This window comes from Oncorhynchus clarkii, chromosome 18, assembly GCF_045791955.1.
Source record: "Oncorhynchus clarkii lewisi isolate Uvic-CL-2024 chromosome 18, UVic_Ocla_1.0, whole genome shotgun sequence".
In the NCBI taxonomy this organism is placed as follows: Eukaryota; Metazoa; Chordata; class Actinopteri; order Salmoniformes; family Salmonidae; genus Oncorhynchus; species Oncorhynchus clarkii.
In genome coordinates this window covers 55,414,512-55,441,519 of record NC_092164.1, presented here as the reverse complement: position 1 = coordinate 55,441,519, position 27,008 = coordinate 55,414,512, and the positions used below count along the sequence as shown (strand labels likewise).

The following is a 27,008-nucleotide window of genomic DNA, read 5'->3' as shown; positions in this document are numbered from 1 at the left end:
GACCCCTTGACTTTTTACACATTTTGTTACGTTACAGCCTTATTCTAAAATTGATTCAATTGTTTTTTTTCCCCTCATGACACAATACCCCATAATTTTTGCTAATTTATTACAAATACAATTTACGTAATTATTCAGACCCTTTACTCAGTGCTTTGCTTAAGCACCTTTGGCAGCGATTTACAGCCTCGAGTCTTCTTGGGTATGTCGCTACAAGCTTGGCACACTTGCATTTGGGGAGTTTCTCCCATTCTTCTTTGCAGATCCTCTCAAGCTCTGTCAGATTGGATGGGGAGCGTCACTGCACAGCTATTTTTAGGTCTCTCCAGAGATGTTCGATGGGGTTCAAGTCCGGGCTCTGGCTGGGCCACTCAAGGACATTCAGAGACTTGTCCCGAAGCCACTCCTGCGTTGTCTTGGCTGTGTGCTTACGGTTGTTGTCCTGTTGGAAGGTGAACCTTCGCCCCAGTCTGAGGTCCTTAGAGCTCTGGAGCAGGTCAAGGATCTCTCTCTACTTTATTCCATTCATCTTTGTCTCGATCCTGACTAGTGGAGCGCTGCAGAGATGGTTGTCCTTCTGAAATGTTTTCCCATCTCCACAGAGGAACTATAGAGCTCTGTCAGAGAGACCATTGGGTTCTTGGTCACCTCCCTGACCAAGGCCTTTCTCCCCTTAATGCTCAGTTTGGCTGGTCGGCCAGCTCTAGGTCTTAGTGGTTCCAAACTTCTTCCATTGAAGAATGATGGAGGCCACTGTGTTCTTGGGGACCTTCACTGCTGCAGAATTTGTTTGGTACCCTTCCCCAGATCTGTGTATTGACACAATCCTGTCTCTGAGCTCTACGGACAATTCCTTTGACCTGATTGCTTGGTTTTTGCATTGACATGCACTGTCAACTGTGGTACCTTATATAGACAGGTGTGTGCCTTTCCAAATAATGTCCAATCAATTGAATTTACCACAGATGGACTCCAATCAAGTTGTCATCTCATGGATGATCAATGGGAACAGGATGCACCTGAGCTCAATTTTGAGTCTCATAGCAAAGGGTCTGAATACCTATGTAAATACGTTTATTTTTATTTTTAATACATTTGCACAAATGTATTAACTTTTTTTCCCTCACTTTGTCATTATGGGGTATTGTCTGTAGATTGCTGAGGATTATTTATATATTTTTTAAATACATTTTAGAATAAGGCTGTAACATAAACAAAATTTGGAAAAAATCAAGGGGTCTGAATACTTTCCGAAGGCACTGTAGATAATATACAATATATTACACACACATATAGATAATATACAATCTATTACACACACACACACAGATTTACAGTTTATTGACATCTACATTTGTCGTGTGGTCCTGTGTAGCTCAGCTGCTAAAATAGTGGCGCTAGCAATGCCAGTATAGTGGGTTTGATTCCTGCTGGGGTCACACATACTACAATGTATGTACTCAATGTATTTGTAAGTCACTGTTTAAAAGTGTCTGCTAAATGGCATATCCATATCTGTCTAACTCTGTGGTCTTGTGGTTAGTGTCCACCCTGAGATGGGTAGGGAAACAATACTGTTGGATAGAATACGCTTCGGTCTCATGACAGAATGGAATAGAAGGCTTGAGAATCTAGACTAGAAGAGATTCCAGGAATCCCATTGATAAAGCGTTCCTATTGAGTTATTGTCTCAACATGCCTTCAATGACCTTCACTCTCTCAATCAGCTGATCTTTGATCATCTGACAGTCCCCAGTGAGTAGGAATCAATGGTTTTCTTCGTAAACTGATCAGAGTGCAGTGTGAGAGAACTGATAGATAAGGTACAATGAGCTGTACCTAGAACCTACCCAACACAATCTGTTTACAACATGTTCTACGATGTGTATGTTTTATGTCTCAACACAAGTCTTGTGTGGTTGAGTTACTTCCCTGTGAGATTAACACCTGATAAAGGTTGAGATGCAATCAGAAGCTCCAACATTCTGAATGAAAGGCTTAAATAGTGGAAAATGTGTGGAAACTATTTTTCTCTTGCTTGCTCTGTCACTTTGTCTCGCCTTCTCTTTGTTTGTGACCACAGCTGATCACAAATCCGATTCTCCATCTACCCTTCAATTCCATTCTTTGCCGGTCACTCTTCCAACAGCCTCTCTGTCACCAAGGTCCCATTGACAGTGTGATTGTGCATCCCAAATGGAACCCTATTCTAAAAGTAGTACTCTATGTAGGGAATGGTGTGCCATTTAGAACGCAACCTGTGAGATTCCACAACCAGTTGAATGGGGTAAGATATGAGGAACTTTCTGTTATATATTTCCCACTGGGCACAGACAATTCAACATAATTTCATTGAAATGGCATGTAAGGAACGTTGATTCAACTAGTGTGTGCCCAGTGGGCGTTGTCCCTCTGAGTGATAAATTGTCTTGAGTATGACTGACCTATGACCCCTTAGGTAAGAGTAATGATCAAAGAGCAGTGTCACACAGCAAATATGCTGAACATACACAGGGACACGGGTTTTCTACAAAGCAGAATCAATGAGTTAGCCAGCTAACTTTGATAAGCAACCAGGAATAATGATAGATTTTGTGGTCCATTTAAAAAGCTAAACTTAGATATAATTTTTTTCTTCATTTAAATTAATTAGACCATACCTATTTTAAGCTTCTTTCTACTAAATATTTATGGAAGTTAGCTGGTGAACACCTTGATCCTGTTTAGTATACCCCTCAGGAGACACTAAGTCTCTATACCCTGATATGACAAACTGACATCGGTGGGGTCTGTCATTTTGGAAAAAAAAGTTGCTTCAGAAGCTTCCTGCATTGTATCATTGAGGTCTAAAGTCAATCTGTAGTATGGGACCCCTAACCACAGAAAATACATCAGAACAGCACTGGCATGTCTATGGGATTCTATCGTGCAGGACATTCCCTAACTTGGCTTTGAGAACCTGCGACTGTTACTTCCTGAAGAATTGAGGTCTGTAGAAGGCCAACTTCCAAGTCAGTGTATTCTAGAATGTTCAATTACTCCGATGCATTGTATTATGCATATTTACGATGAGCCAACTAAACATCCAATAAGAACCAAGAGTTACAGCGGGCCCATGTTTACATTTTTATTTTAATATTCATAGGTCAAGGAATGAGGTTCAAAGCATGATTCTAAAGTCAATCATAACACCATCACCAGTGTAACTGATGAGCAGTGAGAAATCTGCCTCATTTAACTCTGGCTTTGAGACAGTTCTATCTGGAAACAAAGTTGGGTGTCAAGTTCAGATGCTTAAATAAAAAAAGCAGCACCAGTAGGAGAACTTTGGCCAAGCTAAGAAATGGGATTTAAAATGTTGGTTATCCCAAATGGAGCAAGCTGCATGTATTTGGAATATAACAGCTTAACATTCCACTGTAGAGTCCAGTGTGTATGGGTCATGTCAGAGTAAGCCAACAGTCTATCCACAAATCACCTCTAAGCCATACTTTCATGTCTCCCGTAATATTGCTTTTCAGACTTCAAACTTTCCAATGGGAACACCAACAGTAATCACGTGATCACAATTTTCAAAATCAGCTTCCCTAGTATCAATGACTGACTGCCGTCAACTACTGGGTCTAATTTCACCGTGCACATGTTGAGTCAGTAGGTCAAAATGAATCTGGCAGTCTATGATTACAATTGGTTGAAGTCAGGGTGCATAAGTTACAACCAGTGTTGTCAGCGCTATGTAACAAACCTCAGCACAGGCAGAGGGGGTGGTAAAATGAAGCATATAAACCTTTATTGAACAGCTTTTTGAAAAAATATTTACAAAGTGAATATACAGCAAAAGACATACTGTTCAAGGGATTCAAGTACGCAACATGGGGAGATGAAAAAAAGAAACTAGCTGAATGTGAGGGAGAAGATGTCAAACTACATGGATTATACAAGATGTACATTTCCAACAGTAACTACATATCAGTTGAGGAACCAGTCCCTACCAGTACTGGATGAGGAATAGGTTCATTAAAAAGCGACAAATCACCCATCCATTTCTCCTCACCGGTCTTATTCCCAGTAAATATCATCCTATCACTAAAAACGTGTACAAAAGCACAGACTTTCACCTGACTGCTCTGCACTAATACTATGGCTAAACATGCTGTAAATGACAACAAAAAAGTGGAGACATGAACAGTCCTGAGAGGCAGGAACAGGGACGGGGCCGAAGGTCTGGGGGGGCCACAAGGGACGTCAGTTGGTTGAGGAAGGGGTGCTATTGGGCCTCGTCCTCGGGACAGGAGTGCCAGGTCAGCCTCTCCTCGTAGAAGGAGATGACCACCTGAGGGCAGCGGGTGTTGGCCTCACGGGCCGGGACCAGGTCCGCCTCATCGGAGTCTTTCCTGTAGAGTGGCGGGACAGTGGTTGGTGGTTATTAGTAGCTATTGAATAGAATAATAAGACTCAACTATTTAGCAAGTAGCACTGTTCAGGATAAAAGTTCAGGTGCACATCTAGAAAACTAAAAATGTGGCAGTTACGAAGGCACGCGTACAGTAATTTTAGGAGGTGAACAATGTTATACCAGGGGAGATAAATTATGAGGAATGGCTCTTGGGCTGTGCAACCCTGAAAAGGGGTGATATGAGAGCAACAGCACAGGTGACGAGTTAATTTCACAATTTGAGACTCACCACTTCATCAAGAACATAAGTTCTCCACTGCTGTCTGTAGCACCGATGATCCTCTCTGGATCCAGGCTCCTGGCAAAGCCCCGTGGCTTGTCACTCTGAAACACACGGTACAGTCAACACAGCTCCCATGCAACCAGTCTGGAAACCACAACAAACTGATCAAATAACTATTGCACACTAGCCTATACACAAAAATAAAATCCTACAACACTGATTTGAAACAAAAATCCAGGTTAATTCGTACACTCACCACATCCTTCTTCTTCTTGGCTTTGTTTCCCTCCGTCTCTGGCTCATCTGTTGAAGACTTCCTCTTGTTGGAGTCAGGATTCTCCACCACGGTCTTCTGTGCTTCCAAGAAAGCTGAGATCAGCTCTGGACAATCCAGGTTATCCTCTGGCTCCCAAGTGTTATCCGCTCTGAAAGGAAAGATACAGAAGTCAGGGGCTATTTCTTCTCCTGCGTATTTCAAAAGACTATCAGCATACTGTTGAGTAAATCATGGCTCTAGAAATGCAGCAAATTAAGACATTTCACAAGAGATATCTCTAACTAAAATGTCAGTCTTTGAAATTCAATTCAAATGCAGATTTCAACTAGCTAGGTTCTCCAGGATAAGTGTGCACTCACTCTGTAAATCCCTTCCACTTGAGGAAGAATTCCACCTTCCCGTTGACAATGCGCTGGTCCATCACCTTCTCCACAACATACTCCTCTGGCGGCTCTGCCTCCAATACCTCCTTCTTCCCTTTGCCATTCTGCTTTTTACCCATGTTAGGCTGCGAAACAAGAGGGGAGGAGGTTTTCATCTTTTTAAAGAGACGAATTTGGGTTTTAATAACATGACACTGCTTACACAGACTATCAATACAATATTAATATCAGATTGTTTTTCAAGTGATACTTTGACACCCAACGTGCCATTCCCTTATAGGGGTTGACATCCTCCTGAGGAGGATGAGCTGGTCAATCAGCAGTCTACTTGCATACATATTTTTTGGCCCAGTATACAACCACACCATAGAGATCACAAGCTTGTAGTCCTAAAAAACTGCATTAAGTTAACATTTTCTACCCCTGGTTCAATGGTCATTCCTATGGGGGAAATTGATGAGTTTTTGGTCTATACCCCAAAAATATGTTTTTTTAATTTAACCAGGCATGTCAGTTAAGAACAAATTCTTACTTACAATGACGGCCTACATGTAGACTGATCCGTCGGGGAAAAAAGACGTGAAAATGTGTACAGTCTTTAATAAAATAATTTCAGCCACCATATAGGGCAGATCCAGCGCCCACTATAGGCTGCCTAGGCTGTATGGAGGTCGTGTGTTTTGTTCTTCATCAATCATGCCTATCCTCACACAGACAATGCTAACAAAATAACTTTTATAGCTAAATAAAAAGGGAGCATAGGTTGTAATTTTATTTTCTGTAACAACGCTGGGCCAATTGTGCGCCGCCCTATGGGACTCCCGATCACAGCTGGTTGTGATACAGCCCGGGATCGAACCCAGGTCTGTAGTGACACCTATCGAAATAAAACTACAACACTAGTTGCAAAATTTCTCATGGCGCTACATCTAGTCCACGCATCTAGTGAGCGAAAACGCAAGGATGGTATATTGTTTTGCTCCAGGCTGCAAACAACTTCAGTGGGAAGGTGCTTGTTTTATTGGTTACCAAACGATGTCTAGGAAACTTTGGGTCAGTCTTATAATGTAAGCTAAGCCTGTTAGGTAGAAGCCAAAAGGTTTACACCCCAAGGTGGTTTTATTTTCCATATCAGGTAATATGATATGTATAGTGTTACCATCCTTAACTAGCTAGCTAGCTATGATGAACATGTTTCTTTGCTGATAGGTGTTTGTTGCCAAGCAACAGATCATGCTCACATGCTAAAAGTTGAGGAGAATCGCTTATGGAAATAGACTAGGCAGCCGATAGTGCAGATCTAGCGCCCTCTATAGTCTAGGATTGATGTGCATTCGTGCATAAAGAACCATCCATTCAAGCTACAAGGCATTATTTCCCTCCTTAACCATTTAAAGGCGAGCCGTCTGAAAAAAAAAAAGACTTAAATGTGTACCGTCTTAATAAAATAATTTCAGCCACCATATAGGGCAGATCCAGCGCCCACTATAGGCTGCCTAGGCTGTACGGAACTCGTGCGTTTTGCTCTTCATCAATCATGCCCATCCACACAGACAATGCTAACAAAACTTTTTAAGCTAAATAAAACGGGCGCATAGGTTGTAATTGTATTTTCTGTAACGTTACTGTTAGCTATATTGGCTTCTAGCCAACGTTAGATTCTGTAGATGTAACTAAACGTTTTAGTTACAGATTTCGCTAGGCCCCCCCCCCCATCTAGAACCTATTTTTTCCAGGCCTAGGGGCTGGTCCAATGCTTGCATTGATTGTACATACAAGCGAAGTAGTTCCTCAAAACTAACTACTCAATTGAACACAACTAAACTGTGTGCTACCGTTAGTTAACTATACATTGTGTGTTAGTTTGCTAGCGAAGTAGAATTTGCCATCTTAGTTAGCAAACTTCCACGGCTTAGCTAGCTACCAGATATTAAGGTTGGCACAATGGCCGGTCAAATTGTGATTGCAAGGCCCAAAAGCTGCAAATTGAGTATCCCATTAGCACTTGTTATTTGATTAGGCAGTGAGAATCAGATTTTCCTTTGATTAAAAGGGCAGCTAGCTGACTATCAAGCGAAGTTATAGTTAAGCGTGCTAGTTAACTAGCTAGGGCAATGAAATCCCTTTGTCAGCGTAGCTTTGGTAACATTAGCTAGTAAAGCTGTAACGTTAGTAACTAAATTGGCTACCGTGGCTAGACACAAATATGCATAACATCAATTATCAGTCTACACTACACCTTGCATAACAATTCGAAGTTGGATCTTGAGGGACTCACCTTGCAAATCAATAAAAAGCTGATGTAGAATGAACGACGGAAAGCGAGCAAGCAACTTCGTTCTCTTCTCACCCGCGTGTGGTGCAGAATGTTGCTGCTGCGCGAGCGCCAAAAAAAAACCTCTGCCTTTTTCTACGGGTGCCGCTAGGGTAACTGTTAACTTAACTTCGTACTCTGGATGTTTCCAAAGAAATCGTTGAATCCAGTCCCAAACAAGGAACTTTAAATACACATTCTGTAAGATTTCCAGTAATGAGAATTAATGGCATAGGCTTAGCTACCCCCCTTAGCCTTTGAAGAATATATACGAAGTGGTGAAATGATCAGAATTCAGAATAAACTTTATTCGCCAAGTAGGCTACATTTTCACATACTCCGAATTTTACTTTGTGGTAATATGGTGCTGCTAGTGATAGACAACATTTAGATACAGAAGACAGACAAAGGAGTTTGCATACATTATGCAAAAATTGGTAGAGTGAGCATAAAACTATAATAGAATGAGCAGTTGATATACAAATATACAGTTGATATAGGGTGCATTATGAAAAAGTGGGCCATTATATCAACTGGGGACAGTTTAATCCTGAAGCGTTTATTTCATTGTCAGACAAATCTCAGTTTAAGGTGTTTGGATCACAAAGAATAACATTCGGGGTGAAATGTCTTCAGATTACCTCAACAAATTGACAACTAGAATGCCAAAGGTCTGCAAAGCTGTAATTGCTGCAAATGGAGGAATATTTGACGAGAGCAAAGATTGAAATGCACAATTATTATTTCAATTAAAAATCATTATTTATAACCTTGTCAACGTCTTGACTATATTTTCTATTCATTTTGCAACTCATTTCATGTATGTTTTCATGGAAAACAAGGACATTTCTAAGTGACCCCACACTTTTGAACAGTAGTGTATGTTGACTATGATGTTACTAACGTCGATGGCTAATATGGTGACAACAATGTAAGCTGTGTGTAGAGGTTAGCAGTAATGATATGAAGGTTTGGCTGGGAAAGTTTTTTTTGCTTGGCCACATAGAGCTCATGTGTTGTGCACTGAAGTCCATAAGTGAAGGGAAAAGGTGAGAAAAGGACAGCGCATAGATGCAACAAGTAATAATACAACAAGAAAAATGTTCATGCTGTTGTTTGTATGTGGCTGCTATTAAAGTGAGCCGTGTTTGCATGCGATCAGGGGTATATTCATTCCACTGATTCTGTTGAAAAACATTTCTTAAACAAAATCAAGCTGATCGAAACGGGGATAAACATACCTGAATTTGTCCAAAAGAAACTCTCGTTTGCAACTGTTGGACTAATGATTACACCCTAGATCAGCTAGATGCAGGCAAGTGTGTTCATGGCGGTATTGAATGTGTCAATCTCTGTCTGTCTGTCACCATGATTACAAAATTATCTCGACCTGTGCACCTACGCTGTACATTTTCATTCATAGGCTAGGTTGTAGCAACCCCAGCTGAGTGAATGGAATATAAATGACAGTCATCCAATATGCTGTAATAAAAATAAGGCCATGTTCATAATTGTTTTTATCTTAAACGTCACCGACTGCCACTGGTATCAAGAATGGTCCACCACCTAAAGGACATCCACCCAACTTGACACACCTTGTAGAGTCCATGCCCCGACGAATTGAGGCTGTTCTGAGGGCAAAAGGACGGGGGTGCAATTCAATATTAGGAAGGTGTTCCTAATGTTTGGTTTACTCAGTGTATAACTAAATGCTAAGAGATGATCAGAGTGCAAATGCAGGATAGTGCAATGATTTTTTTGTACAGTTCAAATGTCTTGATGTGGTGTGCAGCATAGAGTGCATGGTCCTTTAGTCTATTGGCTAGATGGCTGCTAGGTGAGGGCCACAGCACAGGGAAAGAAACTGTTCAGTTGGTGGATGGTTTTGGCTATGATTTACCTGAACCGCATGCCACAGGAGAGTTTTTGTAAAAGGGAGTGATTGGGGTAGGGATTGGCGATAATTTTTTCTGCACACTTCCTTGCTCTGGAGTCATGCAGGACCTCGGTGGATGGCAGATGGCAGCCGATGTCCCTCCCTGCAGACCGGACATGTAACGCTCAAAGAGTGAATGGGTGTGGAGTCAGGCGCAGAGGATTCGGGAAAAACACGCATGTCCAACTGAAAATGTACAATGGGTAACGCCGAACACAGGTGCAATACACTCCACCCAAGTACACACTGGTATCTCACCGGACAGCGGAAAACCCACAATAATAAAGAACACCTCTTTACATAACAGTAACAAGCCCGCACAAACACAGGCGGGCTAACCCAACCCAAAAACCCCAACAAGGAACAGGTGAAACCAATTAGACAAAACCAAACGAAAAGGGGAAAAAGGGATTGGTGGCAGCTAGTAGACCGGCGACGACGACCGCCGAGCGCCACCCGAACGGGAAGGGGAGCCACCTTCGGTGATATTCGTGACAGGACAATGCATTGCAGCATGCCCTTGGAGTGTGGTCAGATCCAAACCATACAGTGATTTGTTTTGGAAACCCTGATGTGGGTTTCCAAATAATGAGATTTGAACAATGTAACTGTCTTACCTTATCGTAAATCAAATAATCTATGAATTACTACATTGTTTGTTTTTATCCTATAAGTCACAGCCGCACCAAAGGATGCTAAAACAAATGTTCCCTTATGGCGTATATTTCATTGTAAGGTTGTGGTTCTCCTGATCATGTTTTATACCTAAATAGTGATGTGTTGGCTAAGGTTTCAGAAAGTATCTCAATTACTAAGCAAACCCTTGAAGTCATAGTTCTTCTAACAGAGATGTAGAAAATGTCATTTGATTTGTCATTCTGATTTTACAACAAACTCCGATCACTCAGTTTCTCTTATCACGCAATTTAATTCTACCGATTTAATATGGACCTGCTCCAATAGAAAAGCCGGTGTGGATATTCATTGTGGATTCCAGGTTGTTCTTGAGAGGTGAGATAAGTCTTGAGAGTTAGGATTCCACATAGAAGTGTTCAACCTAAAGACCTAACAGAGACCAAACACAGGCAACTGAATCATTTTTTTCATTTAATTTATTTTCTTAGGAAATAATCATGTCGCCAAGAACATCATTAGTGCTCTTAGAAGAAATAACTTTAAGTCGCATCAGTTTCATATCCTTCCCCATACAGCTTTTAACACAATCAATCCCAGTTGAGCAACAACTAAACTCAGCAAAAACAGAAACGTCCCATTTTCAGGACAGTCATTCAAAGATAATTTGTAAAAATACAAATAACTTCACATAGCGTAATTGTAAAGGGTTTAAACACTGTTTCCCATGCTTGTTCAATGAACTATAAACAATTAATGAACATGCACCAGTGGAAAGGGTCGTTAAGACACTAACAGTTTACAGACGGTAGGCAATTAAGGTCACAGTTATGAAAACTTAGGACACCAAAGAGGCCTTTCTACTGACTCTGAAAAACACCAAAAGAAAGATGCCCAGGGTCCCTGCTCATCTGCGTGAATGTGCCTTAGGCATGCTGCAAGGAGGCATGAGAACTGCAATGTCCATACTGTGAGATGCCTAAGACAGCGCTACAGGGAGACAGAACGGACAGCTGATCATCCTCGCAGTGGCAGACCACGTGTAACAACACCTGCACAGAGTCGGTATAACCGAACATCACACCTGCGTGACAGGTACAGGATGGCAACAACTGCCCGAGATACACCAGGAAACCACAATCCCTCCATCAGTGCTCAGACTGTCCGCAATAAGCTGAGAGAGGTTGGACTGAGGGCTTGTAGGCCTGTTGTAAATCAGGTCCTCAGCAGACATCACCGGCAACAACATCGCCTATGGCCTGTACTCGGGAGCGGGATTGATTTGGAGGTGGAGGGTCCGTCATGGTCTGGGGCGGTGTGTCACAGCATCATCGGACTGAGCTTGTTGTCATTACAGGTAATCTCAACGCTGTGCGTTACAGGGAAGACATCCTCCTCCCTCATGTGGTATCCTTCCTGCAGGCTCATCCTGACATGACCCTCCAGCATGACAATGCCACCAGCCATACTGCTCATTCTGTGCGTGATTTCCTGCAAGACAGGAATGTCAGTGTTCTGCCATGGCCAGCGAAGAACTGGGATCTAAATCCCATTGAGCACGCCTGGGACCTGTTGGATTGGAGTGAGGGCTAGGGCCATTCCCCCCAGAAATGTCCGGGAACTTGCAGGTGTCTTGGTGGAAGAGGGAGGTAACATCTCCCAGCAAGAACTGGCAAATCTGGTGCAGTCCATGAGAAGATGCACTGCAGTATTTAATGCAGCTGGTGGCCACAACAGATACTGACTGTTACTTTTGATTTTGACCCCCCCCGATCAGGGACACATTTTTCAATTTCTGTTAGTCACATGTCTGTGGAACTTGTTCAGTTTATGTCTCAGTTGTTGAATCTTGTTATGCTCATACAAATATTTACATGTCAAGCTTGCTGAAAATAAACGCAGTTGACAGTGAGTTTATATATTTTTTATATACACACACACTGTCAAAACTTTCACAACATCTACTCATTCAAGGGTTTTTCTTTATTGTTACTATTTTCTACATTGTAGAATAATAGTGAAGACATAAACTATGAAATAACACCTATGAAATCCATGTAGTAACTAAAAGTGTTATGCAATTCAAAATATATTTTATATTTGAGATTCTTCAAAGAGCCACCATTTGCCTTGATGACAGCTCTGCACACTCTTGGCATTCTCTCAACCAGCTTCACCTGGAATGCTTTTCCAAAAGTCTTGGATTTCCCACATAAATGCTGAGCACTTGTTGGCTGCTTTTCCTTCACTCTGCGGTCCGACTCATTACAAATTATCTCAATTTGGTTGAGTTCGGGGGATTTTGGAGGCCAGGTCATCTGATGCAGCACTCCATCACTCTCCTTCTTGGTAAAATAGCCCATACAAAACCTGGTGGTGTTGGGTCATTGTCATGTTGAAAAACAAATGATAGTCTTACTATGCCCAAACCAGATAGGATGGCGTATCGCTGAAGAATGCTGTAGTAGCCATGTTGGTTAAGTGTGCCTTGAATTCTAAATGAAACACTGACTGTGTCAACAGCAAAGCACCTCTCCTCCATGCTTTACGGTGGGAAATAAACATGCGGGGGATCATCCGTTCACCCACACCGCATCTCACAAAGACACAGCGGTTGTAACCAGAAATCTCCAAAGGACAAATTTCCACGGGTCTGTCAATTGCTGCCGTTTCTTGGTCCAAGCAAGTCTCTTCTTATTGGTGCCATTTAGTAGTGGTTTCTTTGCAGCAATTTGACCATGAAGGCCTGATTCACAATCTCTGAACAGTTGATGTTGAGATGTGTCTGTTACTTGAACTCTGTAAAATAATTTATTTGGGCTGCAATTTCTGAGGCTGGTATCTCTAATGAACTTATCCTCTGCAGCAGAGTTAACTCTGGGCCTTCCATTCCTGTGGCGGTCCTCATGAGAGCCAATTTAACTATAGCGCTTGATGGTTCTTGAAATGTTATGTATTGACTGACCTTCATGTCTTAAAGTAATGATGAACTGTCGTTTCTCTTTGCTTATTTGAGCTGTTCTTGCCATAACATGGACTTGGTCTTTTCCCAAATAGGGCTATCTTCTGTATACCCGTCCTACCTTGTCACAATACAATTGATTGGCTCAAACGCATTAAGGAAAGAAATTCCACAAATTAACTTTTAACAAGGTATACCTCATGAAGCTGGTTGAGAGAATACCAAGAGTGTACACAGCTGTCATCAAGTCAAGGGGTAGGCAATTTGAAGAATCTCTAATATAAAATATATTTTGATTTTTTGACACTTTTGATTACTACATGATTCCATATGTTTTATTTCATAGTTTGTCTTCACTATTATTCTACAATGTAGAAAATAGTAAAAATAAATTAAAACCCTTGAATGAGTAGGTGTTCTAAAACATTTGACCGGTAGAGTGTGTGTGTGTGTGTATATATATATATATATATATATATATATATATATATATATATATATATGCACCTGCTCGTTGAACATCTCATTCCAACACCATGTGTCCCCCCTTGGCTGCTATAACAGCCTCTACTCTTCTGGGAAGGCTTTCCACTAGATGTTGGAACATTGCTGCAGGGACTTGCTTCCATTCAGCCACAAGAGCATTAGTGAGGTTGGGTACTGATGTTGGACGATAAGGCCTGGCTCCCAGTCGGTATTCCAATTCATCCCAAAGGGGTTGCGATCAGGGCTCTGCGCAGGCCAGTCAAGTTCTTCCACACCAATCTCAACAAACCATTTCTGCATGGAACTCACTTTGTGCACGAGGGCATTGTCATGCTGAAACAGGAAAGGACACTTCCCCAAACTGTTGCCACAAAGTTGGAAGCACAGAATCGTCTATAATTATTACTCCTCCTCCACCAAACTTTACAGTTGCCACTATGCATTTGGGAAGGTAGCGTTTGACTGGCATCCACCAAAACCAGGTTTGTCCATTAGACTGCCAGATGGTGAAGCATGACTCATCACTCCAGAGAACGTGTTCCCATTGCTCCAATGGCAGCAAGCTTTACACCACTCCAGCCAATTCTTGGCATTGCGCATGGTGATTTTAGGCTTGGGTGCAGGTTTACACGATTCACCGGTCCTGTTCTGTGAGCTTGTGTGGCCTACCACTTCCCGGCTGAGCCATTGTTACTCCTAGACGTTTACACTTCACAATAACAGCACTTACAGTTGACCGGGGCAGTTCTAGCAGGACAGAAAGGTGACATTCTATGACAGTGCCATGTTGAAATTCACTGAGCTCTTTAGTAAGGCCATTCTACTGTAAATGTTTGCATAGCTGTGTGCTCAATTGTATTCGCCTGTCAGCAACGGGTGTGGCTGAAATAGCCGAATCCACTCATTTGAAGGGGTGTCCACATACTGTTGTATATATAGTGTATATTTTATGGTCAAACAAATTAAGGATTTGTAAAAATTAATTCAGCCTCATTTACTCCCACACAGCAAAAAAAACAAAAAACAGAAGTGACTAAGAAAAAAATAAATAGAAAATAAAAATAAAACTGTTCAGTGTATCTTAGAATCTGATTGGTTTTGCCCAAGGCAAAACTCATTTCTGAGGTGTAAAGAACATTTTCAATATTCATCTAAATAAAAGGACAACTGAATAGGTGCTTTCAATTTCTTGAAGTAGGTACTATAGCCTACCTCGGTCTGTTTCTTGTAGAACTCTGTACAGTGTTTTTTCCTGTTTTTATCTTACACTACACTTTTCTTCAATCTCTCAAAGTAATTCTCAAATAATATAAACATACATACAAGCATACTATACTTCTGAACACAAAAGCAGGCGAATGCATTGCTTCACTAAGTGGATGAGGGTTACATCAGTTATCATCATCAACATTGACCTACTACAGTGAAGCATTTGCAGTGACTTGGGTGCACTTGTGATCCTCAACCAACCCTCTCCCCATGCAATAAAAAAATGGTCTCTCCTACAATCTGCCCAAACCCTCCATATAAATCTGCTGTAGTTGAGGTAGAATGAAAACCACCAGAGTCAAAGCCCTGCTTCATAATATCAGAGGAGAAAAGCATACAGCGCTTTAAAAAAAATGTTATTTTGATTTTTTGTTTTTTTAAACATACAAAAATTGATCACACATAAAGCAATAGCCATGTACATCTGTGTTTCACCAATACACAACTATCAAAACATGATTCCAAATTAAAATAAGGCCTTTCAAATGACATGTCTAACATATCGCCAGTTATATTGAGTTTTGAAACATTTCAACTTAAACTCCAGAACTAAGGTCTATGAGGGAACATAGGTCAGAATCTTTGAAATCTTTATCAATAGATACCGAGTTGAAGTTAAAGGGGTACTTCAGGATTTTGGCAATGAAGCCTTTTATCTACTTCCCCAGTCAGATGAACTTGTGGATAGCATTTCTATGTCTTTGCGTGCAGTTTGAAGTTAGTTGCTAACTAGCTCTAGAGTAATTGCTAACTAGTCTATGGGTATCTGTTAGTATAGACTTCCAGTCATTGAGCTAACACTAGTAAGCATTGGCTTGTGAAACTACCTCTAACTTCCTTCATACAGGACACAGACATACACATGGTATCCACGAGCTGGTCTGACTATGGGGAAGTAGATGTATTTTATTTTCTCAGGTAGATATATGGCCTCATTGCCAAAATCCCAAAGGGTCCCTTTACGATATAGAATTGGTGTTCTGTTTTTCATTTTAACTGGCCTACAATTTATTTTTGTAGGAATTATACAAATGATACTGCAGCCTGACATCCTCAGGACAACAATATATCCTCCTTGTAAGAAATGCTTTAAAGATAATACAAACCTTTCCTTTACATAGTGAGGAAAACGTTAAGAGTCCAGTGTTTGAGGTACGATTCTTTTTCTAGAAAAAAAAGAGAAAAAAACTCCATTCACACATTCTGTAATATTTGTATTTAAATGTATGTTTTTGGGTGTATTTATTTAACATAAGTGTCTGCCCTTTTAGGCTCCCAAGGTCAAAGAGTCCAGACAAGGAGGAAGAGAAAGATCCGGAAACAGTCACAAGACCAGAATCTGGACTGTAAGTTCAGAAAAAACAATAACACCCCTTAAAAAGTATCAAGTACCAGCAGCCCTTGCTGCATCAAGGCTTCTTCTCCTTCTTCCTTTTGTCCGGTTTACCTCCAGCTGTTGTCGTGGCAACACTAGGCCGCCTGATATGCTGCACCACGACCCTCCCGTTGGCCTCGCACTGCAAGGTGTATCTCTCTGGGGTCAGGGGTCGTCCTGAGCCGTCCCTCAGCCTGGAGAATATGTCCCTGGAGAGGTGCTCCATGCGCTGGCCTGCGGCACCAAGAGCCTTGGCCGTGTGCTGCCTCTCCCTGAGCAGCCTGCTCCTCTGGGCCTGCAGCCTCTCCACCTCCTCCTGGAGCCCCGTGATAGCATCCAGCTTGCGCTTGCGACAGTTCTGCGCCGCCAGCTTGTTCTTCCCTCGCCGCCTGATGTCCCTCAGGAAGGCAACCTGGGTGGGCGAGAGGCCATGCCCCTCCAGGAGCTCCAGAAACTCCTCTACGGGCATGCTGACGATCTCCGCCGCCGAGAACGGGACATGCAGGGCCCGGGTGCGGAGTTCGTCGCGGCTAAGCTCCCGGGCTTCGTCATCTTCCCCGTCTTCATCGCTGAAAGGCTCCTCTTTGATGGCTTTGTGGGGAAAAGTGGTGGCTGACGGTTCGGAGAAGGCTGCGGAGGAGTAGCTGTGGTCGTGCCACACGCTCTCGCTGAAATCCACAGGCGACCATGTGTGGTAGTTGGCAATGCTCTTGGAGGGGAGGGAGTCCACCTCACTGCTGTAGCCCGTAGCCCCACCCTCGTCCTCAAAAAACGAACTGGAAGACGATGACGACACCTCAGATGCACCTGGGGAGTCAAGAGTACATATGAATATGTAAACTAATTTACAATGTTTAGAATGTTGCAGATATGTGACATACAGTGCCTTTGGAAAGTATTCAGACCTCTTGACTTTTTCCACATTGTTACGTAACAGCTTTCTTTTAGAAATGGAAATCCTCAGTAATCTACACACAATACCCATAATGTCAAAACAAAAACAGGTTTAGAAATGTGTGCAAATGTATATAAAAAAATATGTTTTAAATGTACATAAGTATTCAGACCTAGGGTTGCAAAGTGTTGGAAAATTTCCGGTAAATTTCCAGAATTTTCCATGGGAAAATAAGTTAAATTAATTTAAAAAAAAGTTAGCTTACAACAGTGAAACTTTGTGGGATACACATAAAGGCAATTCTAGGTCTTATATTGGTTAAACTATCCCCAATTCAATGGATTTGCCACCCTCTGCATGCACAGTGCACTCTTCTATCACACGTGCAGCTGATTCTCAAGATCTTGCACACCAATGAGATGCCATTGAGCCCACACTACTATACTGTCTGAGCCAAGCACTACATGCTTTCTGGTAAGTTTTGATTACAATACTGGGTGGGGTGAATATATTTTGTATGACATACATGATTTTTTGTTAACTAATAAATGGTAGCCTGCATCAAAGTGTTTAAATAATTTTTAACTTGTTAACCATTTCTGCTAGTTAGTTTTTTGCTACCATGTGGGTTTTAGCTTGCTTGAGCCTGCTAACTGAGGAGTGTTAATTCACCTGTTTCTATACATGTTTAAAACATTTATCTCACAAAGGAGTTGTTTAATCTAACTGCTTAACTATTTATCTGTACTTGTATTTATTTTTTACTCATTTGTTTCTAATCTTTACAGGAAAATGCCACGGGCACTATCTGATGTGTGGAGACATTTCACTGCAGCTAATGAAGAAGGAAAAGCTGTGTACATTTGCAAATACTGTGCCAAATCATATGTGAAGAATGCAACGAATATGCAGAATCATCTGGCCAAGTGCATACAGTTCCCTCAGCCTCTGACAACAAGCAACCTCTGACAAAAGTCCATCTACTTCTATTCGAGGTGAAAATGATGAATCAGACACCTTATCGATAGTAACAGCTCCTGGTCCTCCTGGAATCAGAAGTTGTTTTTTTACTCAATGGAGGAACGTAGTCAGAAATGCAGAGGAATGTCTTGCTCGAGCTGTGTATGCAAATGGTTCACTTCTGATGCTCACGGGAAATGTGTATTGGAAGAGATTTCTGAATGTTCTTTGCCCAGGATACACCCCTCCAACCAGACATGCTTTATCTACTCATTTGCTGGATGCAGAGTTCAGCAGAGTTCAAGTGAAGGTGAAGCAAATCAGAGAAAGCAGACTGTATTGCAATCATCTCTGATGGGTGGTCAAATGTTTGTGGGCAAGGAATAATTATCTACATCATCTCCACCCCTCAACCAGTATTCTACAAGAGCACAGACACAAGGGACAACAGACACACCGGTCTCTACATTGCAGATGAGCTGAAGGCAGTCATGCACTGGTGACAGAAAATGCTACGAACATGAAGGCTGCTTGGTCTAAAGTGGAGGAGTCCTACCTTCACATCATACCAATTGGCTGTTCTGCTCATGCATTGAATCTGCTCCTCAAGGACATCATGGCACTGAAAACAATGGATACACTCTACAAGAGAGCCAAGGAAATGGTTATCAAGTTATAGCAGCAATCTACCTCACCAGCAAAGTGAGAAGAATAAGAGCACCACATTGAATGCCATCCTGACTGCAGATGTAAGGAAAGAAATCCGTACTGCCCTGCCCACTTCACTGTTGCTCCAAGCAGAGCAAACTGCAGTTCAGAATTACACCAAAAAGCGTGAAGACTTCTGCCTGATGCACATACACGCAGCAACGTACATGTTGGAGCCCAAGTACGCTGGCAAGAGCATCCTGTCTGGTGCAGAGATCAACAAGGCCTATGGTGTCATCACTACCGTGTCTCGCCACCTTGGCCTGGATGAGGGAAAGGTTCTTGGCAGTCTGGCGATGTACACTTCCAAGCATGGGCTTTGGGATGGATATGGCAGTCGAGCCACCTGATGGAAGGGACTTTGTGGATCTGAGGCTCTTTCCCCTGTTGCTTCCATCATCCTCCAAATCCCACCAACATCAGCTGCCTCAGAGCGCACCTGATCCTTGTTTGGGAACACACACCAAAGCATGCAACAGGCTGACCAATACAAGGGTTGAAAAATTGGTGGCCACCCGGCCAAATTTGAGGCTTTTTGAGCCTGACAACGAGCCATCCTCAACAAGGTTGGAAAGTGACAGTGAAGATGAGGCCGATGTTCAAGACAGTGAAGATGAGTCTGATGTTCAAGAAGTGGACACTGAGGAGGTCCAGGGAGAAGACATGGAAGCCTGAGAGGAAGACAACCAAAGCTTTAGTTTCTAGACTATCATTGAAAACATTTTTGGGAGATACGATGGATCATTGGGGATCATTCAATATTCCCTTTCTTTTGTTGTTCAGTTAAATCATCCCATGTGAAGAGTCAACTCATTTAAGTTCAAGTTGTAACAAAAATTATTATTATTTTTTTTCTATTGGAAGGATTTAATCATTTGCAATTATGTCTACTTATGATAAGGTAAAATGGTTGTTTCTGTCTCCATAGGATATGATAAATATATCCAATGCAAAAAACATCTACATTTAAATGGTATTACTATTCATTTGCATATATTCCCGTTAATTACCACAGAAAGTTTCCACCTCTGAAAATTCCCCAAAATGTGCAACCCTATTCAGACTGTTTGCTATGAGACTGGAAATTGAGCTCAGAATAATCCTGTTTACATTGATCATCTTTGAGATGTTTCTACAACTTGATTGGAGTCCACCTGTGGTAAATTCAATTGATTGGACATGATTTGGAAAGGCACACACTTATCAAAATAAAGGTCCCTCAGTTGACAGTGCATGTCAGAGCAAAAACCAAGCCATGAGGTCGAAGGAATTGTCCGTAGAGCTCTGAGACAGGATTGTGCCAAGGCACATATCTAGGGAAGGGTACCAAAAAATGTATTCAGCATTGAAGGTCCAAGAACACAGTGGCCTCCATCAACCTTAAAAGGAAGAAGTTCCTAGAAATGAGAAATCAGGGGAGAAGGGCCTTGGTTAGGGAGGGAAGTGACCAAGAACCTGATGGTCACGCTGACAGAGCACCAGAGTTCCTCTGTGGAGATGGGATAACCATCTCTGCAACACTCCACCAATCAGGCCTTTATGGTAGATTGGCCAGACGGAAGCCACTCCTCATTAAAAAAGGCACATGACAGCCCAATTAGAGTTTGCCAATAGGCACCTAAACACTCTCAGACCATGAGAAACAAGATTCTCTCGTCTGATGAAACCAAGATTGAACTCTTTGGCCTGAATGCCAAGCATCACATCTGGAAGATACCTGGCACCATCCCTATGGTGAAGCATGGTGGTGGTAGCATCATGCTGTGGAGAGTTTTTCAGCGTCAGGGACTGGGAGACTCGCCAGGTTTGAGGCAAAGATGGACAGAGCAAAGTACAGAGAGATCCTTCATGAAAACCTGCTCCAGAGCGCTCAGGACCTCAGGCTGAGGCAAAGGTTCACCTTCCGACAGGACAACGACCCTAAGCACACAGCCAAGACAACACAGGAGTGGCTTCGGGACAAGTCTCAATGTCCTTGAGTGGCCCAGCCAGAGCCCGGACTTGAACCCGATCGAACATCTCTGAAAATAGCTGTGCAGTGACGCTCCCCATCCAACCTGACAAGAGCTTGAGAGGATCTGCAGAGAAGAATGGAAGAAACTCCCCAAATACAGGTGTGCCAAGCTTGTAGTGTCATACCCAAGAAGACTCGAGGCTGTAATCGCTGCCAAATGCGCTTCCAAAAATACTGCGTGTAAAGGGTCTGAATACTTATGTAAATGTCATCTGTTTTTTTGTTGTTAATACATTTGCAAAAATGTCAAACTGTTTTTGCTTTGTCATTATGGGGTATTGGGTGTAGATTGACGAGTAAAAAAATTAATTGTATACATTTTAGAATAAGGCTGTAACATAACAAAATGTGGAAAAATGTAAGGGGTCTGAAACATTTCCTTAGGCACTGTATATAACACAACAGAGGATCATCATCTCCCCTCTCCACAATCCATTACTATCTCCACCAGTGTTTACCCTATTCTTTTTAAGCAGTGGTTGCAACAGTCGTGGAAGGGAGGGTTTGTGGGTGTGGCTTAAATAAGTCTGGTATTGGCGGAAGAGAGAAGTGTGCTGTTTTTCAGCTAATTTCCTGCAATTCTATCATCTATTTCCATGGCTATTTCTGTGTTCTTAAGCTCAAACATTATAACAAAACCAATGAGGACCCCAATCAGGGCCCCTGGGATGTTCCCTGTGTGGCCAGTCAGTAATCCAGCCATGGCACAAATACTCCTAAATTCATTGATTTTTTAATTTTCAATTCTCCCCTACAGTGTAGTTTTAATTTAGGTGATTTCTAGTTCAAGGATTATATTACATAGAAATATGTAGGTCAATTATCTTTCCTACATACTTTCTAGTCATTTAAGTATTTCTTTTTTTGGTGTGGCGGCAACAATTTAGCAGCGGCGGTACAGGGGAAACACTGAACATTGCACCTCCCTAAAGCAGCCCCACAAGTCTTCCAACTCACTTGGGGAGTCTGGGCCTCGAGAGCTGCTCTCCAGGGAAAGACCGGAGTCTGAGTCAAGGTCCTCCAGGACACGAGGGTCGATGCCCTGTAGAATCCCCAGCAGCTGGGCGTCCATGGTTTCCAAGCAGCCATCCAGCCCCAGGAGGTTGATCTGGTCAAACACTGCCTCATCCAAACAGCCTTCCAGTGCACCATGGGACGATGACCCATTTCGTGTTCCGTTGACCACCACAGCGTTCGGTAGTGCAGCCAGCCCTGTGGTTGTACCAGGTGACGAGTTGGAGGAGTTTGTGGACTCGAGTCGGAAGAGGGGCCCTCTTGGTTGCCGTGCCACCAGGGTCCTGACTCCACCCCTTGGGGGGATCATGTCGTAGACAGAGCCTGTTACCATGGCATCGCGGAGACTGACATCCTGGCTGATGGCGCTGGAGATGTCGGCGTCGAGATCAGACAGCTGCTGAGGAACCAGTGGGTCTAAATCCTGAAGAACACACACACACACACACGCACACACACGTTATAAAAATGCACGGACATAGACACACCCTGACATACACAGCAGCGCACAGGTAAATCCTAAAACCCTTGGGAGTTCGAAACCAATATTCGATAACTGACATTTTCAAACCACCTTCTCTTTTCACAAATATTACCAAGACATCATAATCATTATCAAGGGATACTACTTACGTCAAATTCATAGATGGGTAGGGACAGGAATTGGCTCCAGTGCTGGTCGATGTCAGGGGGGTGGGGGTCCTCAGAGCTGGAGAGAGGCGCTCCGCTACTTAACAAACCCTGGAATCAACAACACATAGTCAAATCGTCACACTGTGGAAAATCTGTGATGAAAAACATAACAAGGCAAGCACAGCGCCTATTACAAACACACAAAACATGAGGGCCATCAAACACTGAGCAAATAGTATGTTAAACAAAGGCACGCCTACAGATCTGAATGCTTAATCTAGCTAGCTAGCCTATTCCAAGACAGAATAAAAAATAAAAAAAGACTTGTTCTATGTCATCGCTGTATGTACCTCATGTTCTAGTGTGGAACTGAGAGCCAGCTGGGTCAGGGAAACAGGTTCCTCTATGCCTTCATCACCATACTCTTGGATCCGCTCCTTCAGTTCCTCAACCTCCTGATAACAGGAAAGACCGATAGAACAGAATACATTTAGGTACGTTTCCATACAGTTTTTATAGCGTATACAAAAACAATTACGACAGCTGTGATGGAAACAGGAAGTTTTGGTACAATTTTATAAATGCAGACATAATATTTTTTTTCGACATGGTGAGATATTTTTGTTGCTAAAATTGGGGAAGAAATGGAGGTGGAAATGTCTTTATGCAGAGAAATATTGATAAAATGCAACATGTAAAGCATTGGTCCCATGTTTCTGGAGTGAACATAAAATATCCCATAAATGTTCCATATATATGCACAAAAAACGTATTTCTCTCAAATTTTGGGAACACATTTGTTTACATCCTTGTTAGTGAGCATTTCTCCTTTGCCAAGATAATCCACCTGACAGGTGTGGCATATCAAGAAGCTGATTACACAGCATACTCATTACACAGGTACACCTTGTGCTGGGGAAAAAAGGCCACCTGTGCAGTTGTCACACAATGTCTAAAGTTAAGGGAGCATGCAATTGGCATGCTGACTGAAGGAATGTCTAACAGAGCGGTTGCCAGATAACGTAATGTTTATTTCTCTACCATAAGCTGCCTCCAGTGTCGTTTTAGAGAATTTGGCAGTATGTCCAACCGGCCTCAAAACCGAAGACCACATGTAACCACGCCAGCCGAGAACCTCCACATCCGGCATCTTCATCTGCGGGATTGTCTGAGACCAGCCATCCAGACAGCTGATAAAACTGAGGAGTATTTCTGCCTGTAATAAAGCCCTTTTGTGATTGGCTGGGCCTGTCTCCCAAGTGACTATGCCCCTGCAGGCCCACCCATGGCTGCTCCCCTGCCCAGTCTTGTGAAATCCATAGATTAGTGCCGAATACATGTATTCCAAGTGACAGAAGGATATCAATCAACTGTAACCCAGTAAAATCTTAGAAATTGTTGCATGTTGCATTTATATTTTTGTTCAGTATAATAACCATCATATTGAAGTAAACTTGGAGTAATGCAATGATACGTTGTGTGTTCCTCCCACTATGACTCATGAAAACATGCAGTTTATTAATAAGCTACAGATGAAATAAATTCTGAACTTCACAGGATGGTGAAAGTGCACAGTGAGCTTGATGTTCCTATCCAAAACATATCAGGGGTCTTATTCTGGTGACATGATCAATGGTTGACTGCCTTATCCATTATAATCTCATCATGTATGACTAGCCTACCCACACTATCTTTGAGCTGTTGGCTAGAGCGCACGTGCTAAGACCCAAGTATTTAACGTAACAGTTTGTAACAAAACTACTGCTGGAGTTGAAAATGCGATGGAAACTTAAGCAAAAAAGTACATTTTGTGCACTACGTCATCACCCACTGATTTGTATCCATAACAAGTCATTTTGGTGGCAACACACCACTGGTGGGAAAATTAGCATATTTTATTTATGTGGATTCTAGAATTTTGGAGTGAATATATGTCACCAATTGAATGCAAAACCAGCTATTGAGAGGTAGAGAGAAAGAAAATGTGAAGATAATGAGGGAGTCCAGAGAAAAGGGGTAAAAGATGGAGAGAAAGAGAGAATGGGACAAAGACAGTTTTGTAAGCAGTGTCAGTCATTGTGATTAAACCAACTGTTACAGGCCTATTCAAGGCTGAGTGAGTCCAGCAGCCTAGCAATCTTCGCTTAAGAAGAATGTCTGAAACATTGCCCCTTATATTGTAGCTTTATAGGAGGAATAACTTAGGCATCTGCTTTCTGCTACAATGAACCAATTGTGACCGTTAAATGACTGAGGCTCCGTTTAACTGTTACTGCACTGCTGTTAACCACCACGGTTATCAATCTGTTGACAACTGTGGTTGTGGTTGTTCAACAGGTTGATGCATGAACTTGTGTTTCAACTGTGTCTAGAGCCACAAGATGATTTAGACCCAGGAACGTGTATGAGCAGGTGTGTGAGTGTAGCCTATATAAATGGGGTGTTACACAATACAAATGGGGGTTTCGGAACCCCTGAGTTAGCCAAATAGTATAGGCCTATCAGAATACACTTACAGTTAGCTACACTTGTTGAGTAGCTAAAGGCTTGGGGGTTATCATTTCGTCACAATAACTTCACATTATGTAGCTTTTAGCAAAATTAGCTAATGCCATCTCGCTGCAGCACTCGCCTCATTGGGTATCTCGCAGGCTCCAGTGCTGGGATAAGGCCCCGGCCCACTTAGCTGGGGGGCAGTATGGCTTTCGTCGACGGCGAGAAGTTCAGTGTCGTTGGCCTCTTCCCCGGTACTCTCTGACAACAGCCCCGCGCTAACATTACTGTTACTCGTGCTGTTTGGTGGCTCTCGGAACTCAGAGCTGTCAGGTACTTGGTGTACGAGCCACGCGCTCAGCTGCGTAGGGAACCGGATGGGCGACCCAAGCGCCCTCACCTCATCCAGGAGCCGATGGCAGGCGAAGAAATAATCCAACTCGGGACATTTGGGGTGCACGCTGTACCCGTCCCAGTTGTCCCTCAAACTGTGAAACGGTGTCTGGATGTAGGCCGAGCTAGGACCGTCGCTAATCTCTAGCGGTGAGTAGGAGCCGTTCAAGTAACTGTCGACATCCACGCGAACTCCGATCAAACTGAGTAAGATCGTAAATTGTATCAGTCCTTCTGTGAAGTATTTCTTCACGTTTTGCATCTTTTTCACACTTTTGGAAGAACGTCTGTGGAGAAACGCTGGTCCCAGAGTTCACTTTAGACTACCAAACAAAGAAAATGCCAAACAAAAGAACACGCTTTTCCAATCAGACAAAGAGGTCCGCCTGACTGTACGCGGCCGGCGAAGGCTTTAGATAGCTAGCTACTGCACTACCGGTTTCTGATAACTTCCTGACAGAGACATGTCCTCAAACGAAGAACTGAACCACAATCGAATACAATAAATAATTTAAACTTAGATAAAACTATGATCTACGGGAATCTCCCGTTTATGTATGGTGTTACAAACGACTTATAATACAAGGTAAATATCCCGAACCTGTTCTTTCACTCCCTATCAGCTGCAAGGAGACTTGGGGAGGGATTTGCATAATTCACTTAAAATCGCCCCAAAGCTTCCATCGCAACAGGGTCCGATTGGTTGAAAATGTATTATGTTATGGAGGGAGCCAATCGTAGCGTCCCACCGGCTGTTAGTTGGATGCAAAATGTCACCCCATTCATTGGATTTCCGCCACAAACAAGACATACATTTATACTTAGAAATGATGCTTAAAACACATTTTAGTCAATATTACACTGTTTCAGATAATGCATCACAAGAACACTACCGTTATTTTAAAACGGAACCTTGTTGTCAGGGGCGGGACCGGGATGGTACTTCCGGTGACTTAAAAAAAAAAGAGAAGTTTGGCCCACTGACCTACTTCGAGTCCAGTAGGCCCGACCTACCGTATCAATGAATAAACCATTTTCGAATGAATGGAGAAGTTAAAAGCTACCCATCTACAATATATCAAAATACCTTTAGGCCTTTTAAACTCAACATTACACAATATGTACAGGACAGTGTGTTCCCATCCATGTACCTGCACCATATATCCAGTATTTTTCCTTCATAGCTTGTTCTCCATTAAAAAAAAAATGGGGAGCCAATTTGTTTTAAGCACTTTTAGTTCCAATACTGATCAAAACTTGTTTTCTCATGGCTCTCTCTTGTCCCTCTGCAGTAGACATATGGCGAGCAATATGTTGTGAACATCGAATCGCAATAAAATCACAGTATCGAATCGCAATACATATAGAATCACAATACAAATCGTATTGGAACCAAAGTATCATGATAACATTGTATTGTGAGGTCCCTGGCAATTCCCAGCCCTAACCAACAGGTCCTGTTGATCTTAGGAACTCATCTTATGCAAATAATTCAAACATGCTTCAATAAAGTCTTAGTTATGAATGATAATTACTTAATCCTCTTCATACCTATGTGGAACATAAGGCTTCCATGAGAGAGTG

At 42.4% G+C, this 27,008-nt stretch overlaps 2 protein-coding genes across 4 annotated transcripts; both read right to left on the bottom strand.

Annotated features, from left to right (window-relative positions):
- Positions 1-3,113: 3,113 nt before the first annotated feature.
- LOC139373718 (chromobox protein homolog 3-like) lies at positions 3,114-7,747 on the bottom strand. Of its 2 annotated transcripts, none has more exons than XM_071114615.1 (5): positions 7,618-7,747; positions 5,316-5,464; positions 4,936-5,104; positions 4,686-4,780; positions 3,114-4,394 (listed from the first exon to the last, which is right to left on the bottom strand). In XM_071114615.1, the coding sequence occupies exons 2-5, from the start codon at positions 5,456-5,458 to the stop codon at positions 4,268-4,270; spliced, it is 534 nt and encodes a 177-aa protein (XP_070970716.1). In that variant the 5' UTR covers positions 5,459-5,464; positions 7,618-7,747; the 3' UTR covers positions 3,114-4,267. The 2 variants fall into 2 exon arrangements, with proteins under 2 accessions (XP_070970716.1, XP_070970715.1); XM_071114614.1 differs by having other exon boundaries at positions 5,316-5,494; positions 7,618-7,730.
- Positions 7,748-15,276: 7,529 nt separating this feature from the next.
- Positions 15,277-26,061, bottom strand: LOC139373717 (endoplasmic reticulum membrane sensor NFE2L1-like). 2 transcript variants are annotated; one of them, XM_071114613.1, is made up of 6 exons: positions 25,171-25,917; positions 22,889-22,993; positions 22,539-22,646; positions 21,849-22,329; positions 16,332-17,121; positions 15,982-16,105 (listed from the first exon to the last, which is right to left on the bottom strand). In XM_071114613.1, exons 1-5 carry the CDS (start codon positions 25,684-25,686, stop codon positions 16,349-16,351), a joined length of 1,983 nt encoding a protein of 660 aa, XP_070970714.1. In that variant the 5' UTR covers positions 25,687-25,917; the 3' UTR covers positions 15,982-16,105; positions 16,332-16,348. The 2 variants fall into 2 exon arrangements, with proteins under 2 accessions (XP_070970713.1, XP_070970714.1); XM_071114612.1 differs by having other exon boundaries at positions 15,277-17,121; positions 25,171-26,061.
- Between the last annotated feature and the right edge of the window lie 947 nt (positions 26,062-27,008).